At 66.6% G+C, this 13,528-nt stretch overlaps 2 protein-coding genes across 5 annotated transcripts; both read left to right on the top strand.

Annotated features, from left to right (window-relative positions):
* Positions 1–1,178: 1,178 nt before the first annotated feature.
* Positions 1,179–8,680, top strand: CARD9 (caspase recruitment domain family member 9). 4 transcript variants are annotated; one of them, XM_081590658.1, is made up of 14 exons: positions 1,179–1,323; positions 2,583–2,768; positions 2,989–3,126; positions 3,698–4,002; positions 4,118–4,297; positions 4,374–4,526; positions 4,647–4,772; positions 5,530–5,721; positions 6,085–6,126; positions 6,395–6,443; positions 6,606–6,689; positions 7,716–7,792; positions 8,253–8,335; positions 8,422–8,680. In XM_081590658.1, the coding sequence occupies exons 2-14, from the start codon at positions 2,585–2,587 to the stop codon at positions 8,519–8,521; spliced, it is 1,713 nt and encodes a 570-aa protein (XP_081446784.1). In that variant the 5' UTR covers positions 1,179–1,323; positions 2,583–2,584; the 3' UTR covers positions 8,522–8,680. The 4 variants fall into 4 exon arrangements, with proteins under 4 accessions (XP_081446784.1, XP_081446787.1, XP_081446786.1 ...); XM_081590661.1 differs by having other exon boundaries at positions 2,583–2,772; XM_081590660.1 differs by lacking the exon at positions 6,606–6,689 and having other exon boundaries at positions 4,383–4,526.
* Positions 8,681–8,824: 144 nt separating this feature from the next.
* DNLZ (DNL-type zinc finger) lies at positions 8,825–10,640 on the top strand. Its single transcript, XM_081590662.1, has 3 exons — positions 8,825–9,066; positions 9,511–9,650; positions 10,361–10,640. Exons 1-3 carry the CDS (start codon positions 8,866–8,868, stop codon positions 10,542–10,544), a joined length of 525 nt encoding a protein of 174 aa, XP_081446788.1. The 5' UTR covers positions 8,825–8,865; the 3' UTR covers positions 10,545–10,640.
* Positions 10,641–13,528: the final 2,888 nt, after the last annotated feature.

Raw genomic sequence — 13,528 nt, 5'->3', positions numbered from 1 at the left:
CAGGAGCCTCGCTCCCTCTCTGCCCCTCCGTCTGAAGGAGCTCAGGTTGAGGGTTTGGTTACACCCTCCGAGGCTCAACCTTCTCCCAGGGGCTCTGTCCTTGCACGCCGCTTCCTCTGCGTTCTTTTTACGGGAGGTTCCCATGCAGAGCAACGGGGCACGTGCCCAGCATGTGTCCTGCCCCTGCCCCCCAGACAGCAGTCCCCGGGGTCACCTGTCTCCCCTTCGCCCATGCCCAGACCCCACGGGTCACACAGCCACGGGCTGACTCGCCCACCTGGGTGCATGTGTCGGTGCCCGGTCCTCAATTCACCAATTCCACCTTCCTTGTGACTTCTTCTGACCTGGGGGTTAAGACGTTTGTTATTCGATTCCCAGATACTTAATTTTCAAGCACACCGTGAGGAAGACCCCTCCACAGCCTCATTGCACAAAGTGGGGACACTAGCTCGTGGGGGCCCACACCTGGCGCTCTGCCCGCCAGGTGCTCAGGACCCGGGCTGCAGCTCACACCTCTCTTACACCAGGAGGATCCGCCCACCCCTGAGCACGGCTCCCCCAGGGGGAGCCCACCAGGACTTGCAGGGATTAGCCTGCTGGGCCAGGAGGCAGAGGAAAACCCGGGGGCTGAGACTCGGGAGCCCCAGGAAGGGAGCACAGGAAGCCGGCAGCAGCGGTCAGACTCCTGCCCACCAGCTGCAGTCCCTCCCTGGAGTTGGCGCTTAGCCCGGCAGCGGGCAGCTCTCAGTTCGGCCAGTGGGCCAGCCCGGTGGGGCAGCGGCCTGGGGGCTCCCCGGCCTGGGGCGGGGGGCTGGGTTCCGCGTCCCAGGGCCTTGCTCTCGCCGCCCCCACCGTGTCGTGGTGGAGAAGGGCTGCTCCCGGGAGTGGACAAGGCTGCACGTGGGCCGGTGGTGAAGCAGGGCAAGCAGGGCGGGGCCACCAACCTCGGCAGGCTGCACGGTGGCCCCAGCCCCGTGCCCTCCACAGACGCCAGGCTCCAGTCCTCAAGGGAACACAAGTGGACCCGACGGTGGCTTGGCCTTGTCCGGCCCGGGGGAGAACCTTGGCTCACCCTCCTGCCCCGGGCTCCCAGCAGCTTCCACTTCCCTGTCCCCGCCTCCCAGGGCCGCCCTGCTGGGGCGAATCAGGAGGCTGCGGGTGGGGGGACGGTCCCCCCTGCCTCTGGGGTGAGCCAAGCCCGTCAGGAAGTGCACCGTGGACTCTCACCCCAGCTCCGTCCGCCTCTGTCCTGACAGCCGGCACCTCCTACCTGGCACTGAATCGGACGGACAGGCGTGCAGGTGCCCCCCAGGAGGACCCAAGGTAGGCTGACCCCATGCCCTTTCTTCAGGTGGCGACCCAGCTCAGGCCTGGGGCAGGGGACAGAGTGTGGGGCAAATACCCAGGAGGGCACCAGGGAGTCTTGGCTCCATGGCCCCCCTGTACCCGCCCGTCACTTCAACAGAGGGAGCCCCGGGGCATCAGCAGGTGCGGGATGCGCAGACTTTAGGGTGGGCAGGCAGGGGCTGGGCCCGGTGCTCCAGAGACCCCGACCTGAGGGTGTTTTCATTCAGCGCCTCATCTGCTGCTAGGCAGGCAGTGCAGCCCGAACCTGCTGCCACCCACATCCCTAGGAGTGTGGCCCAGCCCTTGCGAGCTAGAGGCTCGTTCCCTCGCCATCACAGATTGGAGGCTTAGCCGGAGGTGGCAGGGTCAGAGTCTCCATCCCCACCGCCGGGAGGAGGCAACCCGCGGCTGCCCCCGGCTCAGCCCGGCCCTGGAGAGAGGGGTTCCTGGACATGTAGCAGGAGGGAGGAGCGGTGGGCCGTTCCGGCGGAGGGGGTCTCCTATTGGGAGCTGGGCTGGCAGCTCCCAAGAGTGAGCCGTCGTCCGAGAGGCGGAGAGGAGCCCAGATGACTGGTGCCCGGGGCCCGGGAGCCCACCCCTCCCAGGACACCCGGGCCTGCACCCTCCAGCGGGCCTCCACAGTCACCCTTCCCGGAGGGCGCCGCGTCGCAGAGCCTGATCCTGGGCCGGAACAGCCCAGCAGCTGCTGGGCAACTGTTGCATCACCGACCACCGGAAGAAGGCAGGCTGGGAGGACTGGATCTGAGGGCTGCTGTCCCGCGGGGAAGGAGGAAGTCCCGCAGCGCAGCCTGGCGCCTGGGCGCCCCGGCACTGGCCCCCTCCCTCATGTGCCAGGGAGGTCGTGCGGGTGGAAGGCAGCCTCCCACCAGCCCCTGCAGCACTTAGGGTGTTCTTGGGGGGCAGGCAGGGCCAAAGGAGAGCTGCGGTGCTCCGGAGTGTGTCCTCCTAGATGCCCCCCTAACCCTGGAGCATTTCCACGCCGTCCCCAACACTTATCAGGGTCCCTTGGGAGAGAAAGCCCAGGGCATCTGGAGGGTTGGGAGCAGGGCGGGGGGAATGGGATGCTGGGTGAGTCGATGGCAGCAGGGGGGCTTCTCCCTTCCTCGCACCCCGGGCTGGGCTCCCGGTCCCGCACCGCCCAGGGCCCTTGCGGCCGAGACAGCCTGCCTGGGCCCCAGCGTGGCCCGCGGCTCACAGGGGCCGTGTCCTCCCAGCCATGTCAGACTATGAGAACGAGGATGCGTGCTGGAGCGCCCTGGAGGGATTCCGGGTGAAGCTCATCTCCGTCATCGACCCCGCCCGCATCACGCCCTACCTGCGCCAGTGCAAAGTGCTGAACCCCGACGACGAGGAGCAGGTGCTCAGCGACCCCAGCCTGGTCACCCGCAAGAGGAAAGTGGGTCAGTGACCCGGTGGCCACGCTCTGCTCCCTACCCTGGTCCCCCGGAGGTCTAGCAGCCCCCCACCCCCACCCCGCCTCCGGCCCTGCCTGCGGCTGCACCCACTCCCCGCCCAGCGAATGCCCCTGGGAGCGTCCCGAGGTGGGGCCAGGCTGGCCCCCACTGCAGCCTTGCGGGCCATGCGCCTTCCACGCCCATGAGCGTCCTCTCTGGGTCACAGGAGTGCTCTTGGACATCCTGCAGCGGACGGGCCACAAAGGCTATGTGGCCTTCCTTGAGAGCCTGGAGCTGTACTACCCACAGCTCTACAGGAAGGTCACGGGCAAGGAGCCCACCCGTGTCTTCTCCATGATCATCGGTGAGTGGTGGGCGCAGGCCTGGGAGCGCAAGGTGGGGGAAACGGCTACCCTGATGGATAAACCGCAGGTGAAAGAAAAGGAGTGAGCCTCGCGTCAGAAGCTGCCAGCTTCCAGCCCTGTGTAGGGGTCCCTTCCATCCCGCTGTCCTGAGCTCATGGAGGGGCAGAGACTGGAGGAAAGGGAGCCTGAGCCCCAGGGTGCGGCCTGTGGGGGGGGGGGTAGGCACAGGCTGATTCTTGGCTCAGAGCCCCTTCTGCCTAGAAGGCCCTCTGACCTCGCTGAAGCCCTGCCCCTGAGAAGCCAGCGGGGTGGCCCCAAGTCACGTCCTCCCACCTCTGAACCCAAGATGACGACAGAATTAGAGAGGGATGGATGCCCAGACCCCAGGCCGTCCTGCCCTGGTGGGGTCGGGGTGGGGCAGGGTGGGAACAGGGCCCGGAGGTGAGTCCGCGCCTCACTTCATCTCCTGGGTGGGGAGCTGACCCCGTGGCCGAGCTGCCCTGGAGCCGCTCGGTCCTCGAGTGGGGGCCCCGGGAGGGGTGCGCCATCCGACCCCTCCCCGCTCCACAGACGCTTCCGGCGAGTCGGGCCTGACGCAGCTGCTGATGAGCGAGGTGATGAAGCTGCAGAAGAAGGTGCAGGACCTGACGGCACTGCTGGGCTCCAGAGACGACCTCGCCAAGGAGCTGCGCGTGAAGGACAGCCTGCTGCGCAAGCACCAGGAGCGCATGCAGCGGCTCAAGGAGGCCTGCGAGGCGGGCAGCCGTGAGCTCCAGCGCTGCAAGGATGAGAACTACGACCTGGCCCTGCGCTTGGCCCGCCAGAGCGAGGAGCGTGACGGTGCCCTCACGCGCCACCGCGACCTGCTGTTGGAGGTGCCCCATGGGCGTGGCGGGGCTGGGCTGGGGGGACAGTGGGGGATGGGGGGACAGTGGGGGGGACAGTGGGGGGCAGGGCCTCCCTGGATGACACAGCCCCCCGGCCCCCCAGATCGACCAGCTCAAGCACAGCCTCATGAAGGCGGAGGACGACTGCAGGGTGGAGCGCAAGCACACGCTGAAGCTCAGGCATGCCATGGAGCTGCGGCCCAGCCAGGAGCTGCTCTGGGAACTGCAGCAGGAGAAGGCGCTGCTGCAGGCGCGGGTGCAGGGCTTAGAGGCCTCGGTGCAGGTGGGGCCCTGGGGCCAGCGGTGGTGGGTGGGCTGGGGGGGAGCCAGGCCTGTGCCCCCCCAACCTTCTCCCTTAGCACCCGCAGGAGGGGAAGCCGGACCAGGGCCGCCCCTACATCCAGGTGCCGGAGGAGGACTGGCAGCAGGCGCAGCAGGACCTCCAGCAGCAGGCCACCACCATCTTCTCCCTGCGCAAAGACCTGCGCCAGGCCGAGGCCCTGCGCACCCGGGTAGGCAGTGGGGCCTTGCGTGGGGGCGCTGTCGGGGGCCCAGCCGCAGCCGGGAGCTGACCTCTGGCCCGGCCGGCCGTCGGGGCCGCAGGCGGTGAGGCTAGCTGGCATCTTCCGCAGAGCGTGGAGGAGAAGGAGATGTTCGAGCTGCAGTGCCTGGCCCTGCGGAGAGACTCCAAGATGTACAAGGACCGCATCGAGGCCATCCTGCGGCAGATGGAGGAAGTCGCCATTGAAAGGGACCAGGTAGGGATGCGCCGGCATGCCTGGACGCGCCGGCCTTTCGAGGGAGGCGGTCGTCAAGGTAGCCTTCGATGAGCTCTGATAGAAGTGGTTCCTGCTCGTTAAGAGCTGTGAACGCTGACATAGGGGGTATGGCTTAGCTTCCGGGATCGTTGCTGGAGACAGAGTCTGGCTTCCTTCAAGTCTGCCGCTGCCTCCCTGGCTGGTCACTTTGGGCTGGCCGCCTGGGCTGACCTCAGCGTCCCCACTGAGGGGGGCAGGCGTGAGAAACTGCGGGGCATTCGTTCTGAAGAACATCACATGGCCGTCAACCATCGTGTTCTTGGTATCAAGCACATCCGTGAAACAGGAAACACGGCTGTGTGCGTGTGAACACGGCTGAAGGTGCCTGGGAGCAGGGTGGGCAGGGGCACTTCAGAGGGGGTGCGTTCATCTCCTTTATGTTTTCTGAACGGTCCGCATTTGCCATCGTGAGCCTGGGTCACGTTTACAACCGCCCCAAACATGAGAGCCATCCTCAGGGAAGCAAGGGGAAGGGGCCGGCACTGGCCCCACCTGGCCCCTCCGCGGCCTTGTTGCTGGAAGTTCTCCCGGGAGCGTTGCTAGAAATCAGAGTGTGCTGAGAAGTGAGAGATGGGGAGGGGAAATGAAAGCCGGGCGGTGTGTGCGTGTGTGCGCGTGTGTGTACTGGGGCGCGGGGCCGGGCCATGCTTACAAGGAGGCTCAGCAAGGGTGCTCACCTGCCCCCTCTGCCCCGCAGGCCACCCTGATGCGGGAGGAGCTGCACGCACAGCACGCGCGTGGCCTGCAGGACAAGGACGCGCTGAGGAAGCAGGTCCGCGAGCTGAGCGAGAAGGTGGACGAGCTGCAGCTGCAGCTGTTCCAGCGTGAGGGCCAGCTGCTGGCCGTGCAGGGCAAGCTCCGGCGGCGGCAGCTGGATGCGCTCATCCTGGTGGGCCTCCCCTAGGGGCCTCCGCGGGGTCAGCCCTGAGTCAGAGCCACGGTGGGGCTGGGGGACGGGGTGCAGCCATGCGGGAGCAGGTGTGTCCTCAGAGACCGCATGCGTCCCTGGACCTTCCTGAGCCCCTCCTCCCTCCGGAAGTTTGGCTCCTCGCTGAGCCCCCCTGGAGTGGGGCTGCAGGGCTGGCACAGCTCAGGGCTGGGGCAGGGTGAGCGGGGAGGGAGGCGTGTTCCGGTCAGGCCCAGCCGGGAGGGGCTTCCTTGGGGTGGGGGGCTGGCCGGGACCCCACCTCATGCCCAGGAGTGGCTCGATTCCCTCATAGCCTGCTGATGGACCCCTATTCTGTGACCGCAGAACTCCGACCTGGAGGACAGCTCACCCAGGAATTCCCAGGAGGTGAGCCTGACTCTGCAGGTTGGGCCCACGCTGGCTTCACCGGACACTCCCAGCCATGGCCTCTGGCAGACCACAGTCCCGTACGCGAAGCTCTGGGAGCTTGGCCGTGCACTGCCTGCCCCGTGCCCAGCTGGGCAGCAAAGGTCCCTCCCTGAGAGGCCAGCACTGGGGGACGGTGGTGGGGACAGCAGCTCGGGGCGGGCAGCGTGGACGGTCAGGTCCACTCCCGGCAGGACGGCTGTCTGATCGCCCCATGTCTCTTGGGAAGTTCTCGCCCCCCCAGGACCTGGAGGAGGATACCCAGCTCTCAGACAAAGGTGAGGCAGCCAGCGGCCTGTCCCACAGGAATCTGACCAAGGCCTCCTCATGGTGGCAAGTTGGCACCTGTCTTGACCTTCGGCACACACGTTGCGAGATGCTGGTGCCAGGGGACGCATGCCCCAGCCCTGGCCCACTGACCTCCACGCCTCACTTCACAGATGGGCACACTGGGGCTCAGAGGGATGAGCAACCCCCAGAATGCGGACAGGAGCCCCATTTGAGCCTGGGGCCCAGGCTCACAGGTCAGCTTCCCACCTGGAGGATATGCCTGCCGGCAGAGCCCACTCGGGCCCGGGAATGCTGAGAGGAGGGGCACCCGCCCTCCGGAGCGGGGAGTGGGGAGGTGGCCACTGCCCAGGTGCGGCCTACCAAGAAGTGGGAATGGACAGGGAAGGGGGTACAGCTCCGGGTGACCACACTGGGGGCTTCAGGTGGCAGAGGCGAGCCTGGACACAGGGCATGGGGTGGCCCCAAGGGGATGATGAGGGCCTGGCTCCGAAGCTGGATGTCAGATGGGAATTTGGGGTGGTGGGGGTGGGGTGGGGGGAGGGGCGCTACCGCAGAGGTAGCGTGTGAAGCCAGACAGACTTCCTCAGCAGCAGACCCCAGCTGCTGGGGGGGGCGCCAAAAGAGGAAGAGGCGGCAGCAAATGGAGAAGTGAGGACTTGGTCCCTCCGGCTGCTGCCCGAAGACGCGCGCCCCCACATGGGGACAGGCAGGAAGGACCCACAGGCCGCGAGCGGGCGGGGAAGGCCGCTGGCCAGCCATCCCGGGGGCCCCAACCCCGGGTTGGCACGGCCCCTTGCGGGAGGTGGGGCAGGCTCCAGGGTCAGAGGCCAAGGAGGAGGGAAAGGTGTGAGCTTCAGGGAAAAGACCTAGGCCTAGGCCGCTCCCACCCCATATCCCCGGGACCTGGGATCCACCCCTCCACCCTCCCACCGCATCGTGGACAGTTCAGGAGTCAGCCCATCAGAGCACTTTTTCTGAGGGTTCTGAGCACTGGGTCCTTCTAGGCCCTGACAGATGTTGGGGGGAGCCCCAGTGCCCCAGCCCCTTCTCCCAGGGCGCCTGAGCCGTCTGCTCGGGAGGCGAGAAGTGAACGTGAGGCCTCTGAGCCCCCATCCCCGTGTCTACACAACGGGAATCCTGGCAGGTCCAAGTGAGGACCCAGGAGGTGGCACAGGGCTGGCCCAGGTTGAGGAGGTAAGAGGTACCAGCCAGCGGGACCCTGGCAGGTGGGCAGGACGGACAGGCACTCTCCCTTCCAGGCAGCCTGGCCGTCGGGGAGAGCCTGGAGCAGCCATCTGTGGTTCTGCAGGAGGAGCCGCTATCACTGACCCCAGAGGTAAGGCTGCCTGGGGTCCCTGGGAGGCCCCTGGGGTGGTTCTCAGCCTGGACACCGGAGAGAGTCCTCCACCTGGATGCCAGGAGGATGATCGTAGACTCTGCCCACGGACTCCTGGGGTGTGGGTGTTTGGAAAGTGAAGTGAAGCTGAGGCTCCTCCGTTTGTGGACAAAGCAGGGCAAGGGGCAGGGAGCAGTCCAGTCTTCTGGACAGGGCTCAGCGTTGAGTGAGTGTAATTCGGCCTCCCTGTCCACTGCACTGAGCCTGACAGCAAAGGGGTCACCCCAGACACGGTAGTGGAAGGAACCCTGGCCTGGAGCCGTGGGTCCCCGAGCCAGTCGTGTCATCTGAAAAGCGGGACAGCGCACCCCGCCGACCTGGTCCCCAGTACGCAGCCCCAGGGCCTGGAGTGGGGCCCACGGGGGCGCCGGCCAGAGTCCGAGCCTCGCCCCTCCTCCAGGACGCAGGCCTGAACGGCCGGGAGCCCCCAGAGAAGGAGAAGGGCCGGCGGCGCCTCAAGGAGAGCTTCGAGAACTACCGCAGGTGGGCACGCGCGGGCGGTGGGTGGGGCTGCGGGCGGGGGCCTTGTGCAAGCCCGCGCCCGCCTGCGCTGTCTGGGTCTCCCGCAGGAAGCGGGCCCTCCGGAAGATGCAGCTCGGTGCGCGGCAGGGGGAGGCGGACGGAGAGAACACCACGGGCAGCGACAACACCGACACCGAGGGTGCCTAGCCGGCCCGCCCGTCCGGCCCTCCCCGTCGCGGGAGGGGGGCGCGGCCCCGCCGGGCCGCCCCTTCGTCGGCGAGCACGGGCGGGTTCCGTCTCTGTGTGACGCGCACGCGTGCCGCGACCTTAAAGTGCAGCCTTGTCAATAAACGACCGCGGTCCGGACATCGCCGCCTCCAGTGGTCTCGGTCCAGCGCGCCCCTTTCGACCCCGCGCCGGCCAGCACGCGCCGCCGCCCGCCAGGGGGCAGCGGAGCGCGGCCAGCCCGCCAGCGCCGGAAGCCGGGGAGGGTCGCTTCCGCCGCTGCCCGCTTGCAAGATGGCGGCGGGGCGGGGCGGCCGGCGTGCGGCATGCTGCGGGCGGTGCTGAGACACGTGCCAATATTGTGGAGCCGCGCGCGGCCCCGCGGGCCCGGCCCGAGGTGGCTGTGGGGGCGCGGGGTCCGCCTGCAGGCTGCGGGGACAAGGCGAGCCTGGGGGTGGGGCTGGAGGCGCTTGAGCTCGGAGCCGGGACCCGGGCCGGCGCACTACCAGCTCGTCTACACCTGCAAGGTGGGCCCGTGGCGGGGGCGGTGCCGGGGGGGAGGGGCCTGGGCCTGCGTCTGGCGCGCGACGGCGCTGCGGGACTGCGAGGAAGGGTGGGGCCACCCGCAGGGGGCGGGGCCTCCCTGAGGGGGTGGGGCTATCATTCGGCGGCGGATCCATCTGGGAGAGGGCAGGGACGCGCGAAGAGATGGGGCTATCAGTGGGGGCGGATCCTTCCGGAGGTGGGGCTAGGTTGGGGCGGAGCCTTCCAGGAGGGGTGGGGCTATCACTGGGGTGACAGATCTTTCTGGTGGTGGGGCTAAGCCTTCCCGGAAGGGTGAGACTGTCATTGGGGGCGGATCCTTCCGGAGTTAGGGCTAAGCTGGGACGGGGCCTCCCCGGAGGGGCGGGGCTATCACTTCTGGTAGGGGCGGTGTCGCGTGGAGGGCCTCACTTCGGAGTCTCCACCAGGTCTGTGGGACCAGGTCCTCGAAGCGCATCTCCAAGCTCGCCTATCACCAGGGTGTGGTCATTGTGACTTGCCCGGGCTGCCAGAACCACCACATCATCGCCGACAACCTGGGCTGGTTCTCGGACCTGGATGGGAAGAGGTGAGGCCTGCCTGGGCAGGGCTGAGGACAGAGGCCTGTATCCCAGGGCTAGCCTGCTCCGTCCTCAGTCTGCGGCCCCACCCACCCTCCCTGGGGCACCGTCCTTCTAATGAGGATTACAGAGCCTACCTCTACAGCCCAGCTTCCTTGGCAAGAAATGCATCGTTGAACTTGAAATTCAGATGAACCATGATAACTTTTTAGTGCAAGTATGCCCCAAGTATGTGATCCTCTGCCTTAGGCCATCCCCCTTTGGCCCTGCTTCACTGCCTGACTTCTGCTCTCAGTACTAGCCTCGGGCAGGCAGGACTTCCCCCCTTAACAGGAGGGGGTCAGACTAGGTTGACTCTTAAACAGCTTACCTTTCGCTTTGTGGTTCCATCCTTCCTAAGTACCTGCAGGGGTCCTAGTGTGCACCTTTCTGTCCTCTCTGAGGCTGGCTGGCTGCACCATACAGGGGGTGTGTGAGCTAGTGTGATCTGGGGCTCTGGTCCTTCAGCGTCAGCCTTGCCCCCTCGTGGAGAGCAGTGAGGGGCAGTGTTCAGTGAGGGGCAGCGTGCAGTGAGGGGCGGCGTTCAGGAGCCTCTTGAGCTAGTGGCCTTGATGCCATACCAGTCAGGACCCACATACTAGAGCTTGGCCTGGGGTGCCCTCGAGGGGCCGAGATGCAAAACGGCCAAGAAGTGTCACAGCATCTCCCTCTTTCTCAGGAATATTGAAGAAATCCTGGCGGCCAGAGGGGAGAAGGTACGCCGAGTGGCTGGTGAGGGGGCCCTGGAGCTCCTTTTAGAGGTTGCAGGGTCCCCCAAATCCACCACTGCTGCGGAAGGGGCTGAGGACCAGGATCCCACCCAGCCCAGCAAGACGGAGCCCAGCAAGACGGAAGCCAGCTGACCCGTCCTCTGCCTTGGAGAAGGGTGCTCCAGTCCTGGGCCACTCTGGACTTGCCTGTTTTCTATCAATAAACAGACTTCACTGCAGACGCTGGGACCTGGGGCTCTCCTGTTGTCCCTGCTTCTGGAGTCAGAGTGAGTCATAAGCACGTCCTCCAGGCTGTGGGCTGGGGCCTTCTGTGGCTGACGGCTGAGTCTGAGTTGGGAGGGGCTGGATGTTGGAGTCTGAGCCGCCTCCCCCACCCCCCTACACCGGGCTACGGTATGTGGCCTTGGGCAGGTCGCTTTGCCTCTCTGAGCCTCTGTCTTCCTATCTTCTGATGAAGATGCTCACGGTGCCACCTTGTCAGGAGTTACAGACGGAAAGACAGGACTCAGGCACAGGGTGGCTCAGCCTTGCCCCAAATGTCAGGACCCGATCTTAATGGCCAATTAGCCGCTGTTCTTCCTGAGGGGCAGAAGCCCGACCGTGGGTCCTGTCCCTCTGGCCATGCACAAGGAGGCCCCACAAGTCCTTCTGTGCCACCTAGACGCACTGGTGAGCTGGTGCCAACCTCAGCCTTGACCCTTGGCCAGCAGCCAAGCAAAGTCGGCCGACCATGGTGAGCGGGGTGGGGGCTGGGGCTGCCGTGTGCGTGTCCCCCGCCCCCAGGCTGTGTGATTTGTCTCCCAGCCTAGCTTGACTGCCTTCTCAGGATGTTCCTGTGTTTATGAAAGCGCGTTTATTTCCAGAAGTGTTCTGGGCTGTGTGACCTTCAGCATTAATCACCAGCCACAGTCTTGGAGGATCTCTGCAGGATCCGAGCTCCTGACAGCCGCCCCCGTGGGCACAGGCCTGGGCATTGTTCTCTGGGAGCTGGCAGCCCGTGCTCCGCCTTGATTACCCTCCCTGTCTTTCCCGTGGCAAACAACCCCCTATTATCCCGCCCAGAACCTCCTGTGACATTTGCGGAGTTAGTCCTGGAGTCTGAGCCAGACCCCGGGCCTGCTTCTCCACGAAGGCCCCGAGGGACCTGCTGGCCTTGGAGCAGCAGCGTGGGGGCAGGGCCTTGCTGCCCGCGGAGGGTTGGGGTCCGATCTGGGGAGGCCCAGGGAGCCAACTGGACGGTGAGAGTGCAGAGCAGACCCCAGGAGTGCCCCCAGCCCGAGCCTTCCTTCCTTGGGCAGTTTGTACGTGTTTGCTTGTCACGTCTTTTCCTGTCTGCCTTCCGACACTGAGCTCGCCGCTCTGAGCCTGGAGGGCTGGTCAGGTCCTGGGGACGGTAGGGCGAGTGCACCCACGGCAGGCTCCGGACAGCTCAGGGTGGCCCCCCAGCCCAGAGCCACTGAAAGCCTCCACACTGGCGGGGCCGGCGTGCTGGTCCTGCCTCACTGAGCTTCCCCCTGGAGACCCCAGAAAAGAGCCCTGCCCTTTTCCTCCCCCTGCCTCCTGACTGACCCCGGCGCCCCCCAGGTGGCCCGTGAGCTTCAGCAGCTCCAAGCGGCCTTGTCCCCTGGTTGCTGGCCTCACCACGGTGGGGTCAGGACAGCATGGCCGCGCTCTGGCCACCACCACCCTGCTGTCCCTTCGCAAGACCCTTGGCTCACCTCCCTCCCTCACCCCAGGCCAGGACCCTCTCCAAAGCCTCATGTCAGGTCTCCCACCTTGCAGGCTGATGCTTTACCAGCTAGCTGAGCCTTCAGGGAAGCCCCAAAGCGTCACACCAGGGAGTCGAGTGTCTGGGCCAACCTCCAGTGGTCCTGTAATCCTCCAGGTGTGGTCTGGACGTAGAAAGCCTCTGAGAAGAGCTAGGCTGGGAATGCTGGCTTCCAGGCCATCAGACAACCTTCCTGCAGGACTGCCCAGAGCCTTTAGCGTCCTAACCTGGCTGGGAGCCGCTGAGACTCGGTGCCCCTGTGTTCCTGCAGGCAGAGTGCCAGGCTTCCCGGGCGCTGAGAACTCTCTGGGAGTTGGGGGGGGTTCACCTTGCCCCGTGGGGGCCTCGCCCTCCCGCTCCCTGCCTTTTCTTCTCCATCGTAGCGTTCTGACCCCACCCTGCAGCCCCTGCCCACACTTTCCCCTCCGGACCGGCTCCTCCTAGCCGTCCCCAGCCTCCCCACCTTTCTGGGTGTCCCCCCCCACCGCTGCCGCTGTCCGGCCTCCTGTGGTCAGCGTGGGGCGGCAGGGAGCAGCGGGTCACCAGAGTGAGGGGAGGGGCCTCTCATGCCTGCTCCCCCGTCCCCAGGCTGGTTCCTCACTGGCGCTTTCCCAGGCTGCTTCGCTGGGTGGTCGGGGGCACAACGGGTCTGCTGACCTCCCTTGTTCCGAGGTAGCTGTTGGGTGCTGGGCAGGTGGGTCACAGCTCTGCGGGCTGCTGGAGCCTGGATGGGAGCGGCCAGCCCCTGCCTGGGAGCAGTGAGGATGGAGCTGCAGCACCCGGCGGGCTGGCTGATGCCCCCGAGGCTCGGCCGGGCACCGTGCTGCCAGCGTCCGTGGCTGGGGTGCTCTGGAGAGTAGGCGGTCTGACCGGGCCCACCTGCCCGTCTGCCCACCATGCAGGTGGGTACTGGGGTGGCTGTGCCTGGCTGGCCCCACCTGATGGTCTGGAGCCCTGTTCTGGGCGGGGCTTCCTGCTGGGCGTTAGCTCGTGCCTTCCTCCCCTGTACCTCCCTCCAGAGCCTGTGCTCTGCACCCCCTGGCCCTGTACCTGGGTACACTCTAACGCTGCTGCTTCGCGCACCGAGCGGGTGACCGGGCGAGCGTGCTGCCGTGGCTGTGCCCGTGGGGAGAGGGCTCCCGCCTGCCAGCCCACAGGGCCTCCCTCCACGAGGCTGGAGTGCCGGCCCGTTCTGTCCCAGCTCCTGCATCCTGCGGCCCTGGCACCCACAGCTTCGGATGCGGCCAGAGGGATGGACGCTGTTCCAGGGCCCTGCCTGTGCCCCCCTGAGTGCCGGGCTCCAGTGCCTGGGGGTCTGGGGAGCCCACCTCCCGCGAGGCCTCCTGCA

This window comes from Giraffa tippelskirchi, chromosome 4, assembly GCF_054371585.1.
Source record: "Giraffa tippelskirchi isolate mGirTip1 chromosome 4, T2T-mGirTip1v1.2.pri, whole genome shotgun sequence".
NCBI classification, from domain to species: domain Eukaryota; kingdom Metazoa; phylum Chordata; class Mammalia; order Artiodactyla; family Giraffidae; genus Giraffa; species Giraffa tippelskirchi.
The sequence above is the reverse complement of the archived record's forward strand: the minus strand, read 5'-3'. Positions and strand labels throughout refer to the sequence as shown.

What these genes read in the sequence shown, in the direction of transcription:
- CARD9 (XM_081590658.1), top strand. Translation starts at nt 2,585, where the DNA reads ATGTCAGACTATGAGAACGAGGATGCGTGCTGGAGCGCCCTGGAGGGA. An exon ending in CCGAGGCCCTGCGCACCCGG is followed by an intron (nt 4,527 to 4,646) that starts GTAGGCAGTGGG and finishes CATCTTCCGCAG; the next exon opens with AGCGTGGAGGAGAAGGAGAT. An exon ending in AGCTTCGAGAACTACCGCAG is followed by an intron (nt 8,336 to 8,421) that starts GTGGGCACGCGC and finishes GGTCTCCCGCAG; the next exon opens with GAAGCGGGCCCTCCGGAAGA.
- DNLZ (XM_081590662.1), top strand. Translation starts at nt 8,866, where the DNA reads ATGCTGCGGGCGGTGCTGAGACACGTGCCAATATTGTGGAGCCGCGCG. An exon ending in AGCTCGTCTACACCTGCAAG is followed by an intron (nt 9,067 to 9,510) that starts GTGGGCCCGTGG and finishes AGTCTCCACCAG; the next exon opens with GTCTGTGGGACCAGGTCCTC. An exon ending in TCGGACCTGGATGGGAAGAG is followed by an intron (nt 9,651 to 10,360) that starts GTGAGGCCTGCC and finishes CCTCTTTCTCAG; the next exon opens with GAATATTGAAGAAATCCTGG.